The following is a 26,978-nucleotide window of genomic DNA, read 5'->3' as shown; positions in this document are numbered from 1 at the left end:
CCAAGTTCGTAGCTTCTTAATGCACTCATTCATCAACCTTCCTCATTCGTAGGGAAAGCATCATTGTTATGGAGGATTTGCCTTCTGAAAATTAGCAAATAAGTGTTTATGAGAAACATAGCAAAGGAAATGAGAGCTTCTCTTTCTTTTCTTTTTTTTCCAGCATCATTCGGATAACCAAAGTCGAATTGTATTATTTGGTTCGGAAATCTAGTACCGAAATAAGTATTTATTTTCGGAACTTGTTGCTCGAACAAAGTAATTAATTTCGGAAGTTGTTGTCCGAATAAAGTATTTAAATTCTGAAGTTGTTGTCTGAACAAAGTTAACTTTTACAACATTCAACGTCCGAAATTTTAAAATAAATTCGGACAACTACTTCTGAATGAAGTAAAAAAAAAAATTCCCGTTTTATATTCCAAATTTGCAAACTGCATACCAAATTTACAGTTTCGAATTACAAATTAATCTTTATAATGCCATTACAAATTTTTAATGTTATACAAAACATGTAGGAATATATGTCAACTCAAGGAAGTCAGGTTTGCGCGGATTTTGTGTTGGATTACACTACTCAATTCACAACTGAACATGTTCACTCTACGAAATTATAATGATTATATTTCGAATTGCTCACCAAATGTAAATGTTTGATAATATTTATTTGACTTTGTAGGTATTCAAAAGTAAGAATGAATTGCTCAATTGGGTACGTGAAGTTGGAAAGAGAAAAGGTTCGGTCATTGTAATCAAAACATCAGACTATGGTGGAGGGAAAAAAAGACCCAGGATGTATCTTACTTGTGAGAGGAGTGGTCAATATAGAGCGACAAAGAAGTTAAAACATGATGGCAACAATACATCAAGAATAACCGGTACGAAGAAGTGTGGTTGTCCGTTTGATATGAGGGCTCACAGGTTTACCACACATGATGAATGGACATTGACCGTAGTATGCGGATTGCATAATCATCCACCTGCGGAGCACCTTGAGGGACATTCATATGCGGAGAGGCTATCAAAGGATGAGAAAGCATTGTTAATGGATATGTCAAAGAGCATGGTTCGGCCAAAAGAAATCCTAGTAACCTTGAAACAACGAGATGCCCTCAATGTAAGCACACTTAAAACCATTTACAATGTACGCCATCGAAACAGGGTGGTACAGAGAGCTGGAAGATCACAGATACAACACTTATTGGGTGAATTGGCCAAGTATAATTACATTGAGCGCCATCGGTCTGAAGAGTCCACGATGACTGTGACAGACTTGTTTTGGGCACATCCTACCAGTTTGGACTTATTTCGGTCTTTCCCACGTATATTAATTATGGATTGCACATATAAAACCAACAGATATCGTCTTCCTCTTCTTGAAATTGTAGGAGTGACATCAACTAAAATGACATTCTCTGTAGCTTTCGCATACTTACAGTATGAGAGGGTTGATAACTATGCGTGGGTGTTAGCTACATTGCGTGATGTCATGGATGGGTTTGTTGTGCCAACAATTATTGTTACGGACAGAGAGCTAGCCCTGATGAATGCCATACATAAGATATTCCCGAGTGCCAGACATTTATTATGTCGTTGGCATATCAGTAAGAATGTATTGACCAAATGCAAGAAAATGTTTGAGACATAGCAGAAATGGGAGAAGTTCAACCATGAGTGGAACTCTTTAGTGTATTCATCTTCTGAAATTCAATACGATGAGTATCTTAAATCATTACTTAAAGAATTCAGTAGTTATCCTGATGCAGTCAAATACGTCATGGATACTTGGTTGGTTCCTTACAAAGACAAATTTGTGGCAGCATGGACAGACACATGTATGCATTGTGGCAATGTTACAACGAACCGGTAAGATTACTTTTCTTCAATATGTTATTAATAAGTGCCATGTACTTGATTTTAATTTGACTTACATTGAATTGAACAGGGCTGAGAGTGCACATGCAAAACTTAAAAGACAATTGGGTTCATGCCAAGTCTCATTTCAGGCATCATTTGAGAAAATACACAGTCTGCTAAAGTTGCAACACACTGATATCAAGGCTTCATTTGAGAAAAGTCTAACTGTTGTGCAACATCAATTTAAACCTTCTCAGTTCAGGGAGCTATGGGGTAATGTGTCTATCTCTGCATTGGAGTATTTTCTTGTAGAGAGTAAGAGAGCCAATTCCAATGGTATTGATGTTGAAGCTTGTGGATATGTCATTCGCCACACTCATGGTTTACCTTGTGTCCATGAGATTGCTGACTACATCAGACAAGATCGTTCTATACCACTTTGTAACAACCCTCATACTGTTTACTGATTAATGACTGAATGATCACCGTTAATCATTGATTACTGCGAAATGGAACTGATAACTGACTGAAATTGAAACTGAATTGACTGAGTATATGTTAGTTAATTGCATTCTATCTGTTTAATTGTCTGATTATCTGTTCATGTTTATATGTTTAAACTGCTAATTGAAGGCCTTACCGACGGCCGAATCCGAAACCGATTAGTGTTCTATGATCCTTAGAATTAAGGTGATTTTATAGTATAATTATCTGAAAATTGATTGGGTATGATTAAATTAGATTAAAATAAGCCAATTAAAGAGTTTGCCATATTTACCATTTTGCCACTATCTCATATACACACACTTGAGCCTTTTACACTCCACGTATGTGATCAAACCAAACATTTCTTCTCCTCTTCTTGCCTCAACCGACCCAAGCTAGAGAGTGAGAGAGAGTTGAGTTGTTCTTGAGAGATTTGCTTGATCTTGCTTGGAATTGAAGTGTATTTGCATATTTGAGCTCCCTTCTTGAACTACAAGACTAAAGGTAGCTCCATTGTCTTCTTGTCCATGTTTTGAGTTGATTGTTGCATGGTCCATGTTAGATTGTAGAGCTAAGTCATGATTTGGGTCATTAATAGTGAATTGAAGCTTAAGTGTTGCATGCATGTACATATATTGAAGTTTTGAGGTTGTGGTTCATTATACCTCACATGCATGTCCATCTTTTGGTCATACTCCATGAGTTCATCTTGTTTTTGAAGGCTTGAGCTCTTTTGAAACAGCATTAAAGCTTTGAAAATGATTTAAGATCATGCATGTCATGTTTGAAGATTGTTCTTGAAAATGATTTGAAATTGGTTTGAAATTGGGTTTGAATTAAACACCCTTGGGCTTTGATTTCTCAAATTGAGCTTTGAACCACGTTATTCTATGTGTTTATAAATGTTTTCCAGAAAATGAGCCCAAGAGGATCGGTCTTGATGCATTTAAACTTGAGTTTGAGCTTGGAGGTGCAATCTGGGTTTTCCAGATTTCGCACTTCCGCTCGAGCGGGGAAAGTTACGCTCGAGCGTGGAATCCGAGCAACCAGCATCTGTCTGCACTGTTTTACAGTCCGCTCGAGCGGAGGATTGGGAGCTCGAGCGGAGTCATGTCTCAAGCTCGAGCGGGCGTCGAGCGGAGATTTTACCCATCCAGTACTTTTACAGTACGCTCGAGCGGGAAAGTTTGCGCTCGAGCGTGTACCTTTGTTTGACTGTACGCTCGAGCGGGGAAACCTGAGCTCGAGCGGGACTCTGTTTTTCTGAAAATCCTGAACATGCTTTTAAATGTACATCTGTGCATCCTCATCCCATTCTAGGCATTCTTAGGCCTAGTTTAAGGCATCTTGTTGAGGATATAGATGTAGAACACACCGAGGAATTAGGAATTAAGTTATAATATTTCCCAACTGTATAGCTTAGTGTGTGTTCAACCTGTGAACTGTGTAGGGTTGGCAACTGGGGAGACACGCTCTAGCATACTGTAGCCCAAAACTCTGTGAGTAACAATTGTGTAAAGATATGTTCAACTGATATCTTTTGAATACTGAACTGAACTGTCTACTGAACTGGTATTATCTACTGAATGAATGTATATCCTTTATTTCTGAACTGTACTGTGGCATCCTTAGTACTTACTGTTTACTGTTACTGTTACTACGACAGAATTCTCTGTCGGTTCCCTCGTGGAACCACTACTGTTTACTGACTGATGGCCATCATTACTGTTTGGTCTTTTAAGACCTACTGTTACTGTTATGCTAATGGATGTACCACATATGACTGTTTACTGTACTGAACAACTGAAATACTGATTGAATTGAACTGTTTTCATTACTGTAAGGACATTCATTCTAAACCCCTTTACGCATTATGTTATTCACTGGGCTTTAGCTCACTGCTCATATATATATGTAGGTGTACAGGCACCAGATCGGAGCTAGGAGCGTCAGGGTAACTCCAGTTTTGTCAAGCCAGCCTTTGTGCCTCACTGCGAGGTTCCGAGTTGCCATGCTATGGCTTGGGGGTGTTTTGTTTGTTTTCCCCCGTCTGTCTCCATACTGTTTGGACTACTGTACTGTATAGACTGACTGTTTATCGTACTGCTATCAAGGGATTAGGTCCCCGTACTGTGTGACTGTAAATTTTGTATAGACCGTACTGTTTTGTACAGACGGAATGTTTCTGTACTGTTATGTAGGGTTGAGTCCCTAGTTTGAATGGATGTCAATATTGTACATACTGTTTTGTACTGTTTATGTATGAATGCATGAAAAATCTTTTTGGCATACTGACTGTCACAGCTCATTGGACATTGTTTAATTACTGTATTGGCTTCCGCCAGGCCCTGTACTCTGTTTTACTGTATTACTGTTAAGCAGGCCTTCGGTAATCTCGGATTACTGGCCGGTTACGGTACTAAACCCATAGGGCCGGGTTTGGGTCATGACACACTTGCTACCATACACTCACAGTGGAGGCAACTTCATATCTCCATATGCAAGAAAGAAGAGGAAACGGAGGTGACTTGTCACGTAGAAGTAGAGTTGTTTGTGAACAAGTTTAATGAAAGTGATAGAACCATGCGGTTGGAGCTTTTGAAGAAGTTGAAAGAGATTGTATATCCGGAAAGCACATTTCTTGTTGAGCCAGAAGTGAAGCCCAAAACACGTCCTCGGGATCATAAGAAGATGAATGTTTCTACCCGTCGTGACCCGTGTGCATTTGAGTTGGTGCAATCTGGACATGATTCCTTCTCACCTAGGGACACTCAAATCACTACATTAGCTTCTACTCTGCAAACCAAAAAGAAGCGACCTGTTAAGGGAAAGGAGAAGGTGAATCCGAAAGGGAAGGTATACATTACTAGAACAGTCAAACCTGGTGCATATGTTGATGCTTTCCCTTCTGGGTTGAAACCATACATTAAGTTTGTCAAGGATGTAGCTGCAGATGGGAATTGTGGTTTCAGGGCTATAGCTGCTTCAATTGGTCATACAGAAGATGATTGGGCTCAGGTTAGGCGTGATCTGTTGGGTGAGCTGCACACACACACACACACAAAGAGGAATACATTACACTTTTTGGGTCCTACGAAAGGTTTGAAGAATTGACAAGCATATTGTCATACTTTGAAAACAGTCCTGGATACACACATTGGATGACTATGCCAGACATGGGACATCTAGTTACATCGTGCTACAATCTTGTGTTATACCACTTGTTATTACAGCAATGTCTCACCTTTTTACCTCTTAGAACAGTGTCGGTACCTCAACTTGATAGACGTGAGATTGCCATTGGGTTTGTCAACGGAAATCATTTCGTCCAGGTATAACAGAAACTTACGTTTGTGCATGTACAAGAAGTTATGAGGTATGACCACTAACTCAATTGATATTTGGTGTAGGTTTTGTTGCAGCCAAGCCATCCAGTTCCTCCTATAGCCACTAATTGGTGAAAATACCGTCACCCTTGCGCTGTCGACTGGGATGATGCATATGTGCGTCGCATTCAACATTTCAAGGACATTATTCATGATAATGTAGCTACTTGAGAGACATTTGATGTTGTTGATGTCGCATGACGCATGTATGCATTTGACAATGTTAGAATTATGGAAGAAATTAATGGATGTGTTTTTGATGTTGATGTGTTCTGTTTTGCAATGTGGATTGAATGTTATCGACCATTGTTACCATTCCATTGTAATAAGAAAATATCATTTACAAAATCAACGACCATTGTTACCATTCCATTCTAATAATAAAATGTCATTACAATGCCATTACAATACCATTGTTGCCATTCTATTCTAATAAGAAAATATTAACCACTGTTACCATTACAACAATATCATCTTACAAAAAACACCAAAAAAAATTCATCAACTAACAAATAACATGTCACAAATCAGTTGTATGCCTACGCCTAGGCCTACGACTGTTTGTCAATGTCGAAGATGGAAAGCGACCTCCAGTATAACTAGGTCTAGCAGAAATAGGTCCAGCTTCGTCAATGTGCTAACCTTGAAGGACATGCGTCATATTCTCGATAGCCTAGTAAAGTCGATAAGGATGTCGAATCCCCTCCTCATAACCAGTGTCAATAATAGGATGTGAAATCTGCAGTGCATGTGCAATACGCTGCATTTGAAAAGACTATCACATTTTAGGAAACATATCAGAAAATAAAAAGTAAGTTACAAATGCATAAGAGAGGATAATATATTACATCGGCATGTTGGCTAAAATCCTGATGGTCATGGACACGCGGTTCATCAGTGTGCTCAACATATAGGTGCGTAATATTCTTATACCAATCCATGTAACCCGGTACACATTCCCAAGGCTGACGAATTGGTGTGCTCCTCCGTTGCTCAGATAACACGTGGTTATCCCAAGCCTCCCAGATCCTATCTAGGTATCTATACATGACTGTATATCGTGCAGATATGTTGCCTTGAGCACCACGACTGGGAGCTAGCGGTGCATCTGGGATGGTTTAAACCCTACCAAACTGCCTCAGAACTCTATCTGGATGGTAGGGTTCGACAACATCTAAGCACTTTAAGCATCCATGGTAGAATGTAACTGGGTTACATGGATGCCGGTCTCTGCAGCTATGGTAGGGATCCCAAATAACCTGTAAACGTAAAGTGTTTTTGAATTAAAGTATATAAAGGGTAAGATAAATAGAAAGTGTTAAAATTATCTCAGGATGAGTAAACTTACATCAGTAGCTACCAAACTGTCAAGCTCGGCTCAAAAAGATTTCAAATGATCAATGGAGGAACTCGCCTCTCTCCTAGATGCCCAATGGTATACGTGTGGCATGTCTTCATTGTAGCCCATGTTCTGGTGAGGTCGGAATGCTCGGAAGTGCTCATAAATCCACACCTCCAAAAGAGTCATATGACCACCAATCTGCTTAACCCCGGGCCAGCTAGCATACCCCAACTGTCTATATAAAAATGCTAATGCAGCAGCACCCCAGATATAAGTATAAATGGATCCCAAATCCACCAATAAGCGAAGGTAAACAACAGGAACCCTGCCGTCACTCTTGTCACTGAAGAGTGTACATCCCAACAGAAACAACAAATAAGCTCTAGCAGCGCACTGTATAGCCTCATCGGGGTCTGAATCTGTGACACCAGCAAACTGACTTCGCAGCCACTCAAGCCTGACTGAATTGCCACTAGTAGAAGAAACCTCTTCATGTGCTGCACGTTCAGTAATCCCCAAGCAATAAACCAGTAGTGTAACTCCATGATGATCTGTCACATCTGGTACGCTAACTGATTTGCCTACAATGGGAAGGCCAAGAATAATGCCAACATCATCTAGGGTCAAGGTCATCTCACCAACTGTCATGTGAAATGTGTTCGTCTCAGGTTGCCATCTCTCAACAAAACTGGAGATTAGAAGCTTGTTGACGAACCGATAAGTGCAACGAGCTAACTGTGACAGCCCAGACTACTCAATAATGGTTTTGAATCTGGTATTGTTGTCTACTGACCACCATGGCCATGCAAGGATCTTCAAAGAGTGATTATGACACTTTAGGGGCCCTTATTCCTATAACGCAAATAATATCTCATTAGAAACTACCATACAACACACACAGGAAAAAAAAAATTCATATACAAATGAATTTCACTTCTACTCAGGAATGTTTACCTCCCCGTGCCAAACAGCTGCAGCGACATGACTATTGAAACTCCGTAGTATTGATGGATAAGTTGGTCCACTTGGAAAAGCATGAGTAAGGTCCTCTTCCTGGACAGGAGGAGAATCAGGTAAAGAGGCATCCTCCACAGCAATGTCAGGCATATCATAACCTTGAACTCGTCTTTGGCTTCGGCTCCGACTTTGATTGGCACTGGGGATATCATATTCTACCGAAACTGGATCACGACCTCAACCACGACCTTGACCTCATCCTCGCCCACGCCCTCGTCCCCATTCACACAACCTACAATCGGGTAAGCAACCTATCCTAGCTTGGAATGGTCACTATGGATTCCGAATATGCACTAGGTCGAATGGTCAAAAAAGGTGCCCCGGTAAAAACTGGGGTTTGTGCTCCCATCGTGGCAGAGCCCGTAACCGGTCAGCCTTATGGCACGCTTCTCAAAGCGAGCCTCCGACAAATCGTCCAGGAATAACAGATGGCAAACACGGTGTCCTAGGTGCACCAATGCAAATGTAATGCAAAGAAACACATAAGTGTAATCAAAACAAGATATCATGAGTTCGAATCAAGCTCTCTAAATCCCCAGCAAAGTCGCCAGAAACTGTAGACGTCCCCGAACGTCCCGGGAAAAATCTTGTTTTGTTCGTTGGGCTCACTACAGTTCGGACTCAATGTCACGGTCTTGTATCTAATCTCACAGAGCGCAATGCATGACCGATGAATCATCAAAGAGTCCAAGTCCGGCAAATCGTTTTGAAAAACTGATTCTTAGAAAAAAGTGCCAAACATGGACTGCTTTGCCAGATATAGAGTCGCCACCTAAATATTTTATTTTGGGGAGTTTAGGAAACCCTGACTCGTGCCTAAGGCCACGTGTCCGTCATCACCAAAGTTGCCTCGGCTCGGGAACTTGGGTACAATTGGGGAAGGTCACTTCGTGAGCACCCCTGCTCGCCCGATCAAAGATCGGCCTCTACTAACCATGATATCGAGTTTTGAAAACATTATGTGCTCTTATTCCGGTTATTAGCCTAGAATTACTATGTGATGCACACAATATACAAGTATAGACTGGATTGCCTAAGTTGGAACAAAGCATCGCATATCCGTTTATTTTGAAAGTGGATTGAAGTTTGCTACTCGCAAGTAGACTAAAACACGGGTTTCGACGAATTATTCCAACTCAAGCAACCCAACCTTCACCCACAGGCATTCAGGCAGTTATATCACATAAGCACATAGCCTCATGGTAAGCATCCTATCATGGCAGTCACTCACACGCATGCAAGGATACTAAAACATAAACACTTACCGAGTACTCCGAGCCAAAGAAAGAAGCTAATTAGAAAACATGTATGAATCCAAACTATGTTGAGATGCCTAATGCAACACATGCAGAAATGCAACTACAATAGGCATGGCTATTCTAAGATGGCATATGAGATGCAACAATCGATACATGTATTCAACTTGGAATTGAAATACAATGCAGTTAGCATGATGCGCCGAGCCCAGTGCATGCAAAACAGATGAATGGATGCAAACATACGAGCATAAGGATGCTAATTTAAACGTGCCCTAAAACTAACCATCATAAGCTGGTAAATAAAAGGGAGAAAGACGTGGGGTTGGAAGACATACATCACACACACGCACACTTATTACAACATTGCCCTCCTCGGAGGGTTCGAATAAATAATACACAACCGAATGAATAACGAATTACAACTAATTATTACACAACCCTAATTAATTAACAAATTAACTAAAATAAATAAGCTAACATGCAAAACACATGAAATGGACTGCCTCAGCTCGATCTTGAATGACAAGGAATGCATGCATGCTCGAGTCGCCTTGCCAGAAAATCCATCGCGATGCCCCGATTTGCCTCTATTTGCAACTAGTCCCAGAACACTGTACAAAACTCCAGAAGGCTGAAACTCCACCATGCTATAGGGCTACTATCGACCAGTTTTTGCTACTGGCTTCCGGTGTGCTGCAACAGAGAGCAAGAAAGGGGCATAGCAAAGTATTTTCAACATATGTGTGCATGACCACTCTCCCCGTCATTGCATAAGCTCTAGGGAGTGTAGTCCTTGATCCTCATGCCACCAATCACGCATCTCGATGCATGATGGTCGAGGAGTCGAATTGCATGACTCAATGTGAAATTGATGCACAAATGAACACAATAAGGCCTAAACTCCATCATGGGTAATCTGGAGTGTCGGCGACCGAGAATCGAGGCACGTTTCGTCACTTGGAGTACGAAACGTCGCTCGTTTCCCATGTTTAGACTAAACCCTACTCCAAACACAATGTAATACACATGGCATGCATGAATGCAACTCTAACATGCAACCTGAACATAATGCCACTGAATGATGCAAACATGCAACTAGCATACACAATGCTATGAACTAAGAATGGCATACTCAATGCACATGAAAACTATATGGCATACGCAATGCGCACATGGAGACTAACAATGAAATGATCAAAGCATACACAATGCAATGGTCAATCATGCAACAACATGGACTAAATGGCATATACAATGCAAAATGGAATTAAATTAAAATGAATGGGCCTCAGCCACACTCAAATCAGTGGCCAAACATGATGAAATTAGGCAACGAAAACACATGCAAATATGCACAAATGTAAGGGACCAAACCTAAGGCACCAAATGCAACTCTACCAAAGCATGGCAAGGGATGAAATATGGCATACAATCACACATTTTTCAGCTCTGAAATGACATGTAAGATGGTCTCGAATCATGTAAACACCTCACACAATGCATGCTAGATGGCCTGGATACCGAAGCTAATGAAGTGCATTACACTAGAGGTACACAAAGCAATGCTCAAATGACCCAACCAGCCCAAAACAGTCCCTATGCAGGTCCAAGAAAGTGGGAAAATGGTCTAAAATGATGGCTCAAAATGCATGGAAATGAAGCTCATGCAATGGCCCATAAATGAGGTATTTAAGCACGACTCTCAAACACATTTAAAGAGTGGAAAACATGAGAATATGACATAAGTATAGGCTCTGAAATGACATGCTCAATGGCCCCAAAACATGAAAACACCTCAGTATAAGCATGCAATAGGCTTCAAAACTCAAGGCTAGGCAAGGGCATTACACTACAACCATGCATAGCAAGCATCATTCAACCACGAGGCATAAAAATATAGCTAAGGCAGTCTAAAATATGCACAAAATCAGTTTAAGGCATGGCCAAAAAGTGCTAGAATCAAAGACCAAAATAGCATGCAATACAAGCTAGTGAAGAGGGTTTACACTACAAGTATATGAAGCATTCAAGAGGTCACTAAACCAGCAAAATTAAGAGGTATGACATGCCAAATAAAGCCCAAAAACTCATTGAAACATGGTCAATGTATGCAAGAATGACATGCTCCTTTGATAGGCTATGAAGAGGGTTATTCTACACATGCAAGATGGACACCCAATATGGAAAAACAAGTTCTGGAAAGAGCCTATGAAGGTCCTAAAACTCACCAAAAATGGCCTGAAACATGGCTTGGAAGCATGCAAATAAGGGCTCCTTTGTTAGGCCAAATATGCTAGAAATCAAAAGAAAGAGAGAGAGGGTCACCCCTCTCTGATTTTGGCTTTCAAAAACATATAATAACCACTGAAAATCTGCTGGATTTCAGTGGTCAAAAGGGCAAACAAAGCTCAAAATAAAGGCCTTAATGCATGGCTCAAAACAAGGTGAAATGAAGCATGCAAGGGGGTAGATGACCCCCAACAGGAAAATGATCTTAAAAAAACATTTTAAGGACCTCAAAATAAGACTTTTTTCAGTTTATACCAAAGCTCAAAAATTCTTGCAAGTATGGCTAAAAGATGGAACAAAATAAAGCTCAAAAGAGGGAATAGGGTGTTACCCTTGTAGCTCAGCAACTCCAGGAACTTATGGACCAAAAATGCAGCTCCATAGGACCTCTCAAGACCCTCCAAGAATCTTAGGTTGGTGTTGGAGGTGTTAGGCTAAGAGGTAGTGTGCAATGGGGCAAGAACTTAGCACTTTGGAGCCAAAATATAGAGCCAAGGGGGAGATGTATGTGTGTATGCTTAAGCTAAATTTTCCAACCCTTGCAAAGGAAGATGAGGCCTTCATTTATAGACAAGAGGGACTAAAGCTTCTCCAAGAAGCTTCAAACCAAGGTGGAAGATCCTCCATACACGTGTATGGAGGATCCAGTCTGTGCCTCCCAGCTGGCACAACTGGAATCAACTCACTAAGACAAGACAGGAGGAAAGGGGCCGACCAGTTCAGGTGGTCGACCAGCCAGTTTAGGTGGTCGGCCAGCCAGTTCAAAAGGGTCAACTCAACAAAAAGTGGTCGGCAGCCCCATTTGGTGGTCTCCCAACTGAATGCAAGCTAGTGGTGTGGTAGGAGACCAGCAATTGTGGCCCAAAAATGAGGGAGACCAGTTACCTGAGAAGAAAACTGGCTGGCAGGGGAAAAGTGGTCTCCAAGGAGAAAAGGTGGTCTCCCACCCTTGTACCACCTTCCAAACAATGAAAACAAGGTCCATGCCAAAAATGAACCAAGACGGATGCAAAACGAGGGTTCGGGGGGCAAAACGCGCAGTCGGGTGCCCCGAAAACTGACTGTTAAGCATCGAAAGTGGCGTGCGACTATGAAGGTGGTCTCCCGGGCCACAGTGTCCCTCTAGAGAGAGGAAACAAGGTGTATGCCAAAAACCGGAGCAAACGGAGAAATTTAAGCGGTCCCGAACCAAGGCGCACGGCCGACGGCTCCAAAAACCGGAAACTGGTCTCCAAACGGGAAAAGTGGCCTACGACCACGAAAGTAGCCATGGCCACTGAGAGATGGTCTACAAGACCTCTCATTACCTTCGGGAAGAGAAAACAAGACCTGGTTCGCAAACCGAGGCGAAGCATAAAAGGGTTCCGAGGTCCGAGGGTAAGGCTCTCAGCCGAAACTCCGAAATCTCAGAACGAGCACAACATGCGCAATCACCAAGCGCTCAATCGATGACGTTTGAGTCTTGAGGTTGGTCAAAAATGGGGTGTCTACATAATTCTCTTATTCCCTAATTCTATCCCTAAACAAAGTTATACCATTTTTCAATTCCATGTTAGTACCCGTTGAAGCTCAAACAAGTTTTGAAGAAGTGATCTCAAATAGAATATGTAGTGATTGATTCATATAGGTATAAATTATGTTACAATAATTAAAATTTTAATGCATTTTCTCAAATTATTTATCACTCAATAAGAGATTACCACAAATGTAAAAAGAATATACAAAAGAAGGGAGGGAAAAAAAAAACTATTCGAAAGTTGAAAACCGAAATTATATACACTGTTCGGAAGTTGAAAACCGAAACAAAAAATTATTTTCGGAAGTTGATTGTTGTTCGAATTTAAATTATTCGGAAGTTGATTTCCGAAATAGTCAAAAAATTTCGGAAACTTACTGTTGAAATAAATAAGTAATTTCGGATTCCTACTTCCAAACAAATTCCTTAATTTCGGAAAACCAGTTCCGAACGGTTTGTTTACACTCCGTGGGCCTTCGTTCGTTTTCAAAATGATAAAAACAAAACTCTACATTGCAAATTAAATAGGAATGATGATTGAAAAGTAAACTCACCAAAATACGAATGAGGATTGAAAATGTGTTGGAATGCTTCAATGGGATGGATGCAGCTTTGGGGATGAAACAGTGTGAAGCTTCTATCTACACGGTAAGCTTCAGCTATGGGGTAATGTCTTCAACACGGTAAGCTTCAAGATTGAAGATGTAGCTTCAGCTTCAATGGGGGTGTGTATTTGCAACGTTGGGAGAGCTGGGTTTGGGGTCGAGGGTGTGTGTGTGTGTGTATGAGGGTAGATGTGGAATGAACCGTGTGTGTATTGAGTAAACTAATTAGGAATTAATTTTTTTGGTGTGTGTGTATTGAGTAAACTAATTAGGAATTAATTTTTTTGGTGTGTGTAGTGAGAAGGATGTGCAAAGAGGGTATTTGATGTGTGTAAATAGATACTCCTGAAAAATATCAACAACATAAATATTTTATATTATATTTTCCCCTCTTATCCCGAATCTAATCTTACTTTTCATATCTGACCAATTAAGAGCATCTTTAATCCTTCATAAAATTTAAATTTGATAAATATTTTGCTAAAATTTGATCCAATCCTTTCATTCAAATTTTTATGAAATCAAGTTTTCACCAAAAAACCAATTCATTAAATCGAGTATAAACCACATCTTCACCAAATTTTCAACACTTAAGTTTGATGAAATTTATCTGTCTAGAAAAGAAAATAAATAAATAAATAAATATAAATATAAATAAATAAATTAGTTTGATGAAATTTAAAATACCCACACCACAAGTAATTGATCCTAGAGAGTAGGCGTGTTGCGGTTTCGACTGGTCCTGAAGTGTTGTGGGTTAATAAAATACCCACACGAAATAATCAAGTTCACAAGTGGATACAGATCGGTTGAGCAAGTTAAGTTTATGTTTTTCTCGAGGTCTTCTTATTGGGTTTTTATTTTAAAGTTATTTTTCATGTAAATTTAATGGGAGATTCTGTTTGCATTAAAAAAAAATCATTAATACGCTCAATTTCTCAATATATTATATTAAATTATTTAAAGTTATAATTTACTCTTAATAATACAACCTTTTTTCTTCTTTTTTTTTTTTCAAATTATCCTTCAAAATACACCCAAATAATAAACAAATAAAAAATCCTGAATCATACCACTTTAAAAAAACCCTTTGCAGTTGAGTTGGGGCTGCTAAGCATCCATCTGGAGGGGGACTGTCTTACCGTGATGAAAGTTATTACCAACATTGAGGGTTATTTTTATGATATTGGGGCCTTCCTTAGGTTTGAAACCCGGACTCGCTGAGGTTCACACATTTTGTTTATTTATGAAATTACACAACAAGCTTCCAAATTAGGCGCTTGCGTGACAAGTGTGCCAATCCAGCCGGTATCGAGAGCTCTATCTGTTTTATTTAGCCAATCCCTTGCTGCTTGCTTCACCCCGCCCTGCCTGGTCATCCGTCGTACTCTATTGTCAAATCTGGAATCGAATCTGTGTTGGTATATGTCCTACTGACTGTTGAAGGTGCTGGGTGATGAAAGACATCTCCAGAATGGGCTGGTGGCAAATATTCGCATTTGGTTAAGGGGTTTTGGCTATGTTTAGTGCACTCACATACGAAGAGCAGGGAATCAAGCAACTCATTTATTGGCTGGAATTGCTACTCATGATGAAAGATTTCATTCTTGCATTTGAAGAGGTCCCATGTCTGATTTGGGCAATTATATTTGCTGACGCTTTGGCATCATCTTAATTTTATTTTATTTTTTTAACCAATCCAAAAAAAAAAAAACCTTTTAAAAACCGGTAAGTAAATCCATCACTATTAACTGTACATAATTTGGTGTTTATTACTTTCTACTGTTTCAATTGAGACTTTTCCTACCCCAAAAAAAAACAAAAATGATATTGATGATAATGGTGAGTTTTGATGGGGTGGATTGGAATTTTAGAGTGAGATTGAAGATGAAAAGAAAAAATTGAAACTTGAGAAAGATGATGAAACGATTTGAATATGAAGAACACGTATAAGTGGTTTGGGTGTACCATGACAAAAAAAAAAAATATATTTTAAGATTTAATGTGTATTGTCCTTATTATTAAATTAACACTAAAATATAATAAAAACTAAAATTTTAAAATTTTAGTCTGACATACTAAGTTATTATTCAGATATAAATAGAATCACCCAAAATTAATAGTCATGATATTTAGAAACCTTAGAACATCTTCAAGAGAGGAGGCAAAAGAGCATCCTGAGGCAATTTTGTCAGTGCAATTGATTTTCTCCTCCTTCACGGGGCTCTGCATCAAAAGAGACAAAATGCCCATTTTGATTTTGACTCGCCACGACTAACTAGCCTTTATTGAGAGGCAAATGTGTTTCCGACTGAAATTCCTTTCTCCATCTGATTAAGTACTCTTCTTTTGATTAGTTTTATGTTTGTATATTGTGTCCAATTGATTTGGTTTTATATTTGTATATTACCATTTGAAAATATGATGGTTTGAAAATATTTTTCAAAAAATAATTTAACATATTTTTTAAAAATAATAATTTAATTATATATATATTTATTAAACTATTTGCAAATGCATATCAACATATACAGTATGTCATAAAAAGATTATTTATTTATTTATCTATGTTTTAATATTTAAAAAAAAAATTAAATCAGTTAGGCAAAATAAAAAAAATACTTTTATGTATACTTTTGCATGACATTTTATCTCTTACTGTTGAAGTTGCTAATAGCTCAAAACATATCAACATATTAAAACTTACAAAATTAAAAACATACCAAAAGCCCATCTTTCAAAAGTCATCCAGCAAAAGCTGTCTAATTCTCAATATGTCAACTATCTAAAGCTTACCTTAAATTTGTTTTTCATTAATAAAACATCAATAATCAACATTTTAAAACTTACAAAATTAAAAACATACCAAAGCCCATCTTTCGAAAGTCATCCAACAAAAGCTGTCCAATCCTCAGTATGTCAACTATCTAAAGCTTACCTTAAATTAGTTCTTCATTAATTTTTATATTTATCCAAAATACAATAATAATAACTCATAAAAATAAAATAAAAAATATCTTCATTCTTCAATTACATTCATCAAAAATCCACTCCCCCCCCCCCAAAAAAAAAAAATTGCAAACTCCACCACATTTGACTACTCGAATTTTCATTATGCACTACAATGAACCCTGTACAAAAAATACATACAATTTGTTTAGTCTTCAATCTTCATAAAATTATCCATATATATATATATGATAGGGTAATTTGCGCCATCTAGCTGCACAAATGGGCTGAGCTAGGGTTTCATGGACTCTTGGGTTTGGGTGGAGCTAAGCATTGTTAGGCCGAGGTTGGGTTAGCTTGGTTGTCTTCCAATGATGCTCAGGTGAGGTAGGTTGGTCTGAGCTATCCTCAGATGACTGGTCAAGCGCGATTGGGCGCATCGCGTTGGCCAGGCTAGTTTGAGTGTCGTAATGTTAACAAAATGGCATGCCAGGCTAGGTTTACGCGTTGCTCACTTGTCTTGAGAACCAGCGAAATAAGGTAATATGTCAGTACGGTTACCCGGTTAGGTGTCGTGCAAAGAGTTGTGCCATCTCACTTGGCTTGCAGTGAGGAGGGTGTGAAAGGATAAGAGTCCTGCTAGGATTCTTCCATGAAAAACTTATAAAAGCTCAGACCTAACCTAATTCTAGGTAACGCAACTTTAGTTCTTGAATTCACAGAGCTTTTTCCCATATTGATCTTGAGTGCTAACTTAAGCATTAAAGAGGTTTTCCAGCACACACCCGCCAGTAAGCTCATGTTCTTGTGATTTTAAGGTGAACGACGACGTTTAGAAGATCGTGAGCTTGGTTACTAGGATTATACTTACTACAAATATTTTGTACTCGTACAATTGACTCTATCTGTGGGAAGTTCACAGAACAAACCTTTTTATCAAGCTCTCTTCCGCAATTTTAATGGCAAACAATGAAGATCTGCCACTTTTCGTTGCTGACAGCTAGACACCAGAAGCTAACAAAAGGCGTGAAGATTTGCCTCTTGCCCTTTCCATGATGGAATTGGACCCTCAGAGAAAGAAGCCTCACAGGGATGCGCGAGATAAGCGCGCTCTGAGCCCCCAATGTTCTGGAAGCCAAAATAGGTGAAGACGACGAAGAACATTTGACATCAAGACTTAGATAACAAAGTTAGGGAGCATAATGAGATAATAAAAAAGATGGCGGTGGATATGGAACTTTTGAAATGCCAGGTGACGGGAAAAAGTATTGCCGATAAGTGCACCTAATCTTGTAATTCTAGAGACCAGAACAAACATGCTATGCGTGTACCTTCGAGTAGCAAAAGTTAAAATGGGCAATTCTCAATCAAGATCTGTCAAGTCTCGATCGCATCATCCCAGGTTTGTGATATCAAGGATAAAGGAGTCGTATTCTCAAGGGAGTAGCTATCACCCATCGCATACTCATTGGACCTCATCCATCTATTCGAAATTGCCCAAATAAGAGGACTTGCAGACAGTCCTTGAAGAAAGGGCTCGAAGGCAAAAAGTTGTCCAAGTAAGCCATCCACACTGGGTGCCAGCCTCGCAGACATTGACCCCCAGAACACATGGCATCTTAGAGGTGGGAATGCCAGTACCATGTGTTGCTTATGACCTAGCGGACAGAGTGTTGGCGGGACTGCACAGTACGTCGTTCTCGCTGGAGATTGAGAACATGTCGTTTCCTATAGGTTTCAACCAACCAAAGTTTTCTATTTACAACGGGAAGTTGGATCCTTATATGCATCTTAGCCATTTTAGACAAGTCATGGCTATTCACCAAAAGAACAATGCCTTGATATGCTTCTTGTTTCTGTCAAGCCTAGGGGATTTAGGCTTGACCTGGTTCGAGAAGTTGCCTGAAGGTAGCATTGCTTCTTGGGCACAGCTTGTAGAGCCGTTTGTTATCAGATTTAAAACAAACACCATGACGCCCAAGAAGGTTGATCACTTACTAGCCATTGACATGGATAAGCAAGAGTCCTTGAAGTCATTCAACGACAGGTATTGGGAGGCATTCAATGAGATTGGTGAATGTTCTTCCAACATTACTATTGCTCAATAAAAGTGGTTTACCAGTCGGACATAGACTGAAAGACTCGTTAACCATTATGTCCCTATGACCATGAAGGCTCTAATAGAAAGGGCAGCCCTTCAAAAATCAAGACATGTCGAATGGACTGCCCCTAAACGCCCCTCCTTAAGGAGTCATCAATGTGATCTATGGGATCATTGAGCCTGAGCGAGTTTGCAAGCTCAGATGCATGATAAAAAAAGGCTGAACACAAGAAGGAAATTCTCAGTGTCCAACGAACTTTCAAGAGGAGAATAGCAAAAGAGAAGAATGTGATTTCCTTCTCTGATAGGGATTTGGAAAGACTTCATAATCCCAAAACGAAATGCTAGTGGTAACTTTGCATGTCAAAGATTTGACATCAAGAGGATCTTGATTGACCAAGGTAGATTGATCAAGATTATGTACTATAATACTTTCAAGCAACTCGTGCTAGATAACAAATACCTTACACCTGCTATGTCTCCTTTGGTCGGCTTCAATTCAATGCCAGAATGGTCGGTAGGTAAGATTATACTACTAGTCAAAGTGGGTTCAGCAATCAAACAAGTGAAGTTTTATATTTTTAAGGTCTTATCCATTTATAATCTTAGTTTGGGAAGAACGTGGTTGCATGCCATGCGAGCCATAGCTTCAACATATCATCAAGTGGTTTGATTTCCCAATGCACAAGGAGTGATTAAAGAAGTTTTGGGAGATTAGATCATGTCCAAATAATGCTTTGTTACTATGAATGGCAGTCAAGCTGCCAAGGGATTTGTTCAAATGATAGAAGAACCAGAGGACGCAGAGATGTTTGAGGATGTTTGGAAGGAGGCCAGACAAAAGGTCATTAAAGGGCTTGTGGAAGTATGGGTTGATAAGAATGACCCAGAAAAGTTCTTATTGCTCGGTTCATCGTTGTCGAGCAGAGAAAGAAATGAGATCATGGAGTTTTTGATCTCTAACATTGAAGTGTTTACTTGGATACCATATGACATGTCTGGCATTGATCTAAGGTTTATCTTCCATCAGCTCAACGTCAATCCACATGTCAGACCGGTCATACAAAGAATTCACAGGTCAACTATGCACTAGGGAAAAGTTGTGGCCGAGGAAATAGGGGAACCTATTGGAAGCAAGGGCAATCAGAGAAGTCCATTAGCCAAAGTAGATCTCAAATACTATTGTTGTGCCAAAGAAAAATGGTAAGTGGCGTGTTTGCGTCGATTATAGGACAATCAACAAAGCGTGCCTAAAGGATAACTTTCATTTGTCTAGGATTGATCAGTTGGTGGATTCAACGGCGTGGCATAACCAGCTTATCTTTCTAGATGCATATCATGGATATCATCAAATCACTATGTATGAACCTGACTAGAAGGTCACTTCCTTTACAACTCCAAGGGGTTGTACTGTTATAAGGTCATGCCTTTTGGCCTGAACAATGCAGGGGCAACATTTTAACAGATGGTCACCAAAATGTTTGCTCCATTTCTTAGAAAAACAATGAAGGCATACATTGATGATATGTTGATTAAGAAGAAAAATGAATATGACCATCTCAATGACCTTTCAGGGATGTTTCAAATTTTGAAGACTCACAAGTTACGTTTGAACACATCCAAGTGTGCATTTGATGTTAGATCAAGAAAATTTTTAGGCTTCTTGGTGACCGACTAACAAATAAAAGTAGGTCCCTCACAAATTAAGGCAATTCAAGAGTTGGTGACTTCCAAAGAAGTGTAACATCTAGCAGGATTGGCAGCCTCGCTAAACAAATTCATTAGCTGGTCTTTAAATCGTTGCAAACCATTCTTCCAAGCATTAAAGTCTAAGTTCAGCTAGGATAAAGAGTGTGACCGCGCTCTAGAGGAATTGAAACAATACATATCTTCTCCACTACTCTTGGTGACCCAGTACTTAAAGAAGAACTATGTATGTACCTAGTAGTTTCTCAACATGATGTTAGCGCGGTGCTTGTGTGCATAGAAGGAATACAACACTTATCAATTTTTTTATGTGAGCAAAACTATGTTTGGCGCTAAGACAAGGTACCTTCCATTGGAGAAGCTCGCCTTGGCCTTGATGATGGAATCTAGAAAGTTGTCGCACTACTTCTATGCACATACAATTGTGGTATTAACTGAATTCCCATTGAAAGCCTTGTTTGAAAGGGCAGATTTTTCTAGAAGAGCTTTAAAGTGGGCAGTAGAATTGTAACAATTCAACATCAAGTTACAACCTAGAACAATAATAAAAGCCCAAGCTTTGGCAGATTTCATTGTAAAGTTCTCTCTAGGAACTCATTTTGTTTTCCCAATTAATCTCACTGAACAAACAGAGCAAGAGGGTAGGCACAGCAAGAATTTCTCAGCCTCCTCCCACCTTGTAACAAGTTGAAGCCTTACCTCAAATTGATGAACCTTATAATACGCTATTGAGTGTGGCAATGGTGGCTTCTTCCACTGAACCCAATGATGTGCTGTAAAAGGTAAAGAGGTAGACCGAGCTGCAAAGGATTCAATTTACAATGACGTGCCTAAAAGGGATATGGTAGGGCAACTGAGCAAAAATATCAAGAAATGAAGTACATCACCGGGATAGGCCCAGCAGTCCCTTGGATGTCTAAGCAGAACAATCTCCGATGGTCTCCGACGCCCCTTGAAGCTCCTATTTTTCTTTTATTCTAGTTAGAGAGAGTTGTGAAGATTTCATTTTGTTGTGATATTTTTATTTCTCTCCTCCTTTATTCGGAATTGTAATATTCAAAGCATTGTAATAATTCCCCTCTTGCTTTTTTCTATCCCGTTCATTTATTTGCTTTCCATATTTGTACATATGTAGTATATTTTGGTCTTGTCATCATATCCATGTTTTGCATCAATGCTTCATGCCTTAAGATCCGGTTAAATTTGCATCTGTAGATTTAATCAATTATTATGTGTTTTTGTGCACTACCTCATGTCTTGAGATGATTCATATGTCACATAATAGAAGTAAGATCTTTAGTTGCATTTCATGAGTGAATTGCATTAGAATCTTGTATATAGGATCATACATTTGTTTACTAACTTTGTTTTGTAATTGTTTGCGGGATATTAGTAAATATGTAAGTTTTTGTGCTTTAGAATCCTGCATGTGTGTGATTTTCTTACTATGTGTAGCATTCTATCATGTGGCTATGCGCTTATTTGATATAACTCTATACATGCCAATGGGTGAATGTTGTGTTATTTAATTTAGAATAAAATTGATTTTCATGATTGTAATATTCAAAACATTTTCGAAATATATGAAATCAACTAGTTCCAAAACAAATGACACAATCTATACTTGTTTTACTTCACGTGGTAAATTTTAGGATTCAATAAATAATTGGAATATGAACATATAAAGTTAATAAAACTCATACCATGACTTAAAAGAGGCCGATCTTTTGATTGGGTGAGCAGGGTGCTCAATTAATGACCTTTCCCCTTCATATCTAAGGTTCCGAGCCAAGCATCCTTGGTTACGATGAACAGTGGCCTTAGTACGAGTCACGGGTTTCCTAATTTTCCCAAAACATTAGGTGGCGACTCTGAGATCTAATGATGCAGTCCATTTCTGGAAAAGAATTTGTAATAAAATGGATTTTCTATAAAAGTTGTCAAATCTAGATTCTCATCTATGTTTCACATTGCACTCGTGAGACCAGATCAAAAAAATCGAGGGTCCGAACTATTCATACACACGGGTACCCCCCAGGCAGTGTTACACTCGTCGGCTACCGTAATGGCAAAAAGGAAACTCAACTCTCCTTGACCCTTAAGGTTATACAATGAAGGTGTAGGACTATCATCTCAGTCGCACATAAAATAGAAACACTCTCCTAATGGTGTACACGCCAATACTGTTATGACCCGAACCCACCCCTATGGGTTAAGGACATAACCGACCAGTAATCAAGGGATTACCTACGGCCTCAAACCATTTCAGACATAACTCATCAGAGTAAAGGGGCCAAACGGAAGCAATTTCAAACTTTTGTCCATAGAGCTGTGCTTATATAGCACGTCATAACAATCCATACATATACATGTTAATAACTCACATCAAAATATGTACTAACACAAAGTTCTGTACATACAAGATCATTCAAGTCTAGGTCAGCCAATCAAAACTATATACAAACGTATCCAAAGTTCTCGCCAACATGACAAAATAAAACAAGATAGCAAAAGGGCGAAGACGAGTCTCGTGCCTGAGACGTAAGGGCTGACTCTTCAAAACCTTGGTTGTTCCATACAAACTTCACTGAGGTTGGGTTTGGACCTCCCTTGGCTCACCTACAGACACATGAATGAGCATGAGCGAAAGCCTAGTGAATAATATCAAATAAAGAAGTTACACAAATGGTATTTAGAACAACGTGCTTCAAACGGCCTTGGGCCCAATTCGTATTTCTATCCAGCATATATATATAAATATAGGTCAAGTGACTGCAGTTCCAAACACATCATACAGCCTTAGGCCCAATTCATTCGTGTCATACGACCTCTGGCTCATTCATTCATATCATTCATGTCATACGGCCTCTGGCCCATTCATTCGTATCATTCATGTCAGATTGGCCTTTGGCCCAACCATTCTTCCATTCATGCCAGCCTGGCCTTTGGCCCATTCATTCTTTCATTCATGTCAAACTGGCCTTTGGCCCATTCATTCTTTCATTCATGTCAAACTGGCCTTTGGCCCATTCATTCGTGTTAGACTATTATTCGAGTTAAACTATCATTCGTGTTAGACGGCCTCCGGCCCATTCATTTATAGTAAACGGCCTTAGGCCCAACCGTATGGCATAACAAACATTTGTCCATAATTCAACTCAACAAACTCATAAGACTTATAGAGAAATAAGTAATTGGACAAATAACATACTTCAAAATATCTTTATTAAGATATTATTCACAGTGATCGGCTAGATGATTTGCCCTGGAATTCGACCCTACACATTCCATGAACACAATGGGTCACAAACAATTCAATCCGCTCTTAATTCACATATTCCTCTTTGGGCTTCATTCTTATCCTTTTAACTCATTTACAATGCTTAATGCATGCCTAAGAGTACTTAGAAGTGAAAGAGAACGGAAAATGGAACACATAACATATTTACAAAATTTCTGAAACAGGGGTCCCCACTCGAGCGTGGACTTCCCCACTCGAGCGGACCCATTAGGTCTGCAAAAGTTCTGGTTACCTCATTTTTACGCTCGAGCGTGAATTCAGACGCTCGAGCTGAAAGTCTCACTACATGGCTCCCCGCTCGAGCGTGAACTTCCCGCTCGAGCGGACATCCATGTCTGCAAAAAGTTCTGGGAGCTCGTAGACATCCCAAATTCTGGAAAATCCAGAATTGTTCTTGAGCTTCAAACTTGCATTCAACTCAACATATCTAGCATATTATGGCTCAAACTTCACATATACATGCATCAACATGATCCAACACCAAATTATTACATTATGAAACTCAATTTCACAAATTAATCACATGCATGTCCCAATTTACACCAAACTTATTTCTAACATAACAAATTCATGCATTCAAAGCTCATACTCTTATGAATTGTACATGCATGTGAGGTATAACCCTTATTCTCAACTTAGATGATAAAGAGATGGTTAAAAACATGAACTTCAATCAAACATTCAACATGGATCATGTATTTCAAGCTCAAACATACAAATTCATGACAATTTCCTACATGCATGTGTATATTGACTTCCAATTTATCAAAACTAACTCATTTTCATCATAATCAATTCAATTCATGTTCCTCATCATCATTCAACTTTGAATTCACAAAGTTACAAACTAAAATCCATGAATTTACTCACTTAGAAGCTCAATCTTCCCAATTTATGGTAAATTCTTGAGTGTGTCTTCAAGATCACCAAGTTCCCTAGCCAAATCTCTACCTTGAGCTTCCTCTCTCACTAAATTCGGCTTCTCTCTCTCTCTAGAGCATAATTTAGCCAAATTGAATAAAAGAGAGGAGTTAAGTGTATAGTGCCCCTTTATATATAAGTTCCCTTAATTACATTTACAATATTAAATAATTGAGCACTATATCATTAATTTAATCTAATTAATCTGATCCGAATCAATTTTCAATTAAATTTCACCGTAGGCTCTAAAAATTATGCTAATCACAATGGCGTAGTCAATTTCGGTTTCTGTGGTCGATAAGGCCTTCAATTTTCAGTTTATAATAGTGAGTTGAATAGATATTCCTACGATGAACAGATAGAAATTCAAAACCACATATGTTCATTCAAATGGCACACAAAATCGTATCAAACACATAATCATACTCATAATAAAGACCAATTAGCATAATACGGAACAGGGTTATCACAAATACCCTCCTACGATGGCAATCTATCAAAGCCCGGTAATGAGTCAACCAATCTATACCTAGGATTACGTCGAAAGTATGCATATCAAGGATAATAAAATCAAAAGAGAGTTAACAATCCGCGACCTCAATCTCACAGGAGCAGCATACTCGACCCAATACCACTCTATCCTCAACAGGTGTCTCAACCAACAGAGGAAACTCCAACAGTTCAAACTCTAAAGCCAAAGCGGATACAAGAGAAGATGATATGAATGAATCAGATGCACCGGTATCAATCAACACATTGGCAATAGAGTTGAACAACAAAAAGTTACCTCTTACTACAGAAGATGCTAGCAACTGATCCGACGTGGTAACAGCATACACACGCCTTGAAGGCCTTTACTACGTCTACTCACCCCTCGGAGCATAGGCCTAATACACGGATTGAACTAAAGTGGCTCCCTGATTGGCCCATCAAGGCTTATGCTGACTATGCTAGCTAATGGCTCTGTGTTTTCCTCGAACCAGACGCACCAGATGTGCCACCAGACTGAGAGCAAAACCTCCTCAAGTACCATGATTGCCCACACTGATAAAAGTTAGGCAGCTAACCTTTCCCCTGACTCTGGCTCTGAGGACGAGCTGAAGACGATGCAGACGGTTTCCCTCCTCTCCTCTACGGGCAAACTGAAGACTTGTGGCCTAACTGACCACACTTGAAGCAAGTGAACCCACCCTGATTACCTTCTTCGATCCCGAACTTGGTACGGGAAAAGTGGATCTAGATTGTGTGGCCTGGGACTGCTGTGGGTTAGAACCCCTTTCCGTTTGTTGTCCCTAGTGTCCCCCTAAACATCTTGGGGGCTATGCCTAGAACCTCTCATCTACTTCTCCTCTACTTGGATCACAGTATCTAAGTAGGTCGTCGACTCTACAAGATGATCGTAGTCCCTAGTCATTGATCCGATCACCTTGAAAAAGAGCCTGGTTCTCAATCTCTTCTCGAACTTCATGCAATAGTGTTCTTCGGTCGCCATAAGTTCCGGTGCAAATCTCGACAAACTAATGAAAGCCGCCTCAAACTCAGCTACCACTGTGTTAAGCTGCTTGAGCTTCAGAAACTAGTCTCTCAACTTTTCCCTAGTAGTGGGTGGCAAAAACTTATCCTGGAAGGCGTTGACAAAATCCTCCCAAGTCATCTCAATATGCCCTTGCTCATACTTCCACCACTAATACACATCTTCCTTTAACTGGAAAGACGCCAAGGCCACCATCAAACCGTCATCTTCGATGCCAAGCATCTCGAACGTTTTCACCATCTGTTTAAGCCATTCGTCGGCCGTTAGTGGCTCCTTTAGATCCCCTAAAAACTCATCCAGATTGGACCAAAAAAACTCTCTTCAGAAAGGATGGCCCTATTTTTGCGACATGGGTCTAGACTTGATTCTCAGCCCTAAGAATGTCCATGGATTCTGGCAATGCTTCTATCATTTCGTGGGCTAAAGGGTCCATAGCATGCTGACCTACTAGTCCGATACGTTGGCCTGACTAACTCCCTTCTCTTGTGCCAAAATTTTATCCGGTATCAGCACCTCCTGCCACCTAGGCCTGCCACATCTACCACCACCATGTTCTCATCCTAACATTCTAATAAAGGTGACACAATAGTTTAGCACATTTACAAATGTGCCAAAACTAACTCACTCATGTCCTAATACAATGGACAATAATTAATTCATTCCACAAAGGCATCGGGTCACATAATCACAAACGAATTTCCTTCCCAGATA

At 39.6% G+C, this 26,978-nt stretch overlaps 1 protein-coding gene across 1 annotated transcript; it reads left to right on the top strand.

The window, feature by feature from the left end:
• The first annotated feature begins 521 nt into the window (after positions 1-521).
• On the top strand, positions 522-2,321 carry LOC145802381 (PKS-NRPS hybrid synthetase cheA-like). Its single transcript, XM_082895089.1, has 4 exons — positions 522-542; positions 677-1,601; positions 1,740-1,863; positions 1,943-2,321. The coding sequence occupies exons 1-4, from the start codon at positions 522-524 to the stop codon at positions 2,319-2,321; spliced, it is 1,449 nt and encodes a 482-aa protein (XP_082751215.1).
• Positions 2,322-26,978: the final 24,657 nt, after the last annotated feature.

The sequence above is a fragment of the Camellia sinensis genome, chromosome 11 (assembly GCF_055761805.1).
Source record: "Camellia sinensis isolate YWXY chromosome 11, ASM5576180v1, whole genome shotgun sequence".
Classification (NCBI taxonomy): domain Eukaryota; kingdom Viridiplantae; phylum Streptophyta; class Magnoliopsida; order Ericales; family Theaceae; genus Camellia; species Camellia sinensis.
Note: the sequence above shows the minus strand (reverse complement) of the source record. Positions and strands in the feature narration are given on the sequence as shown.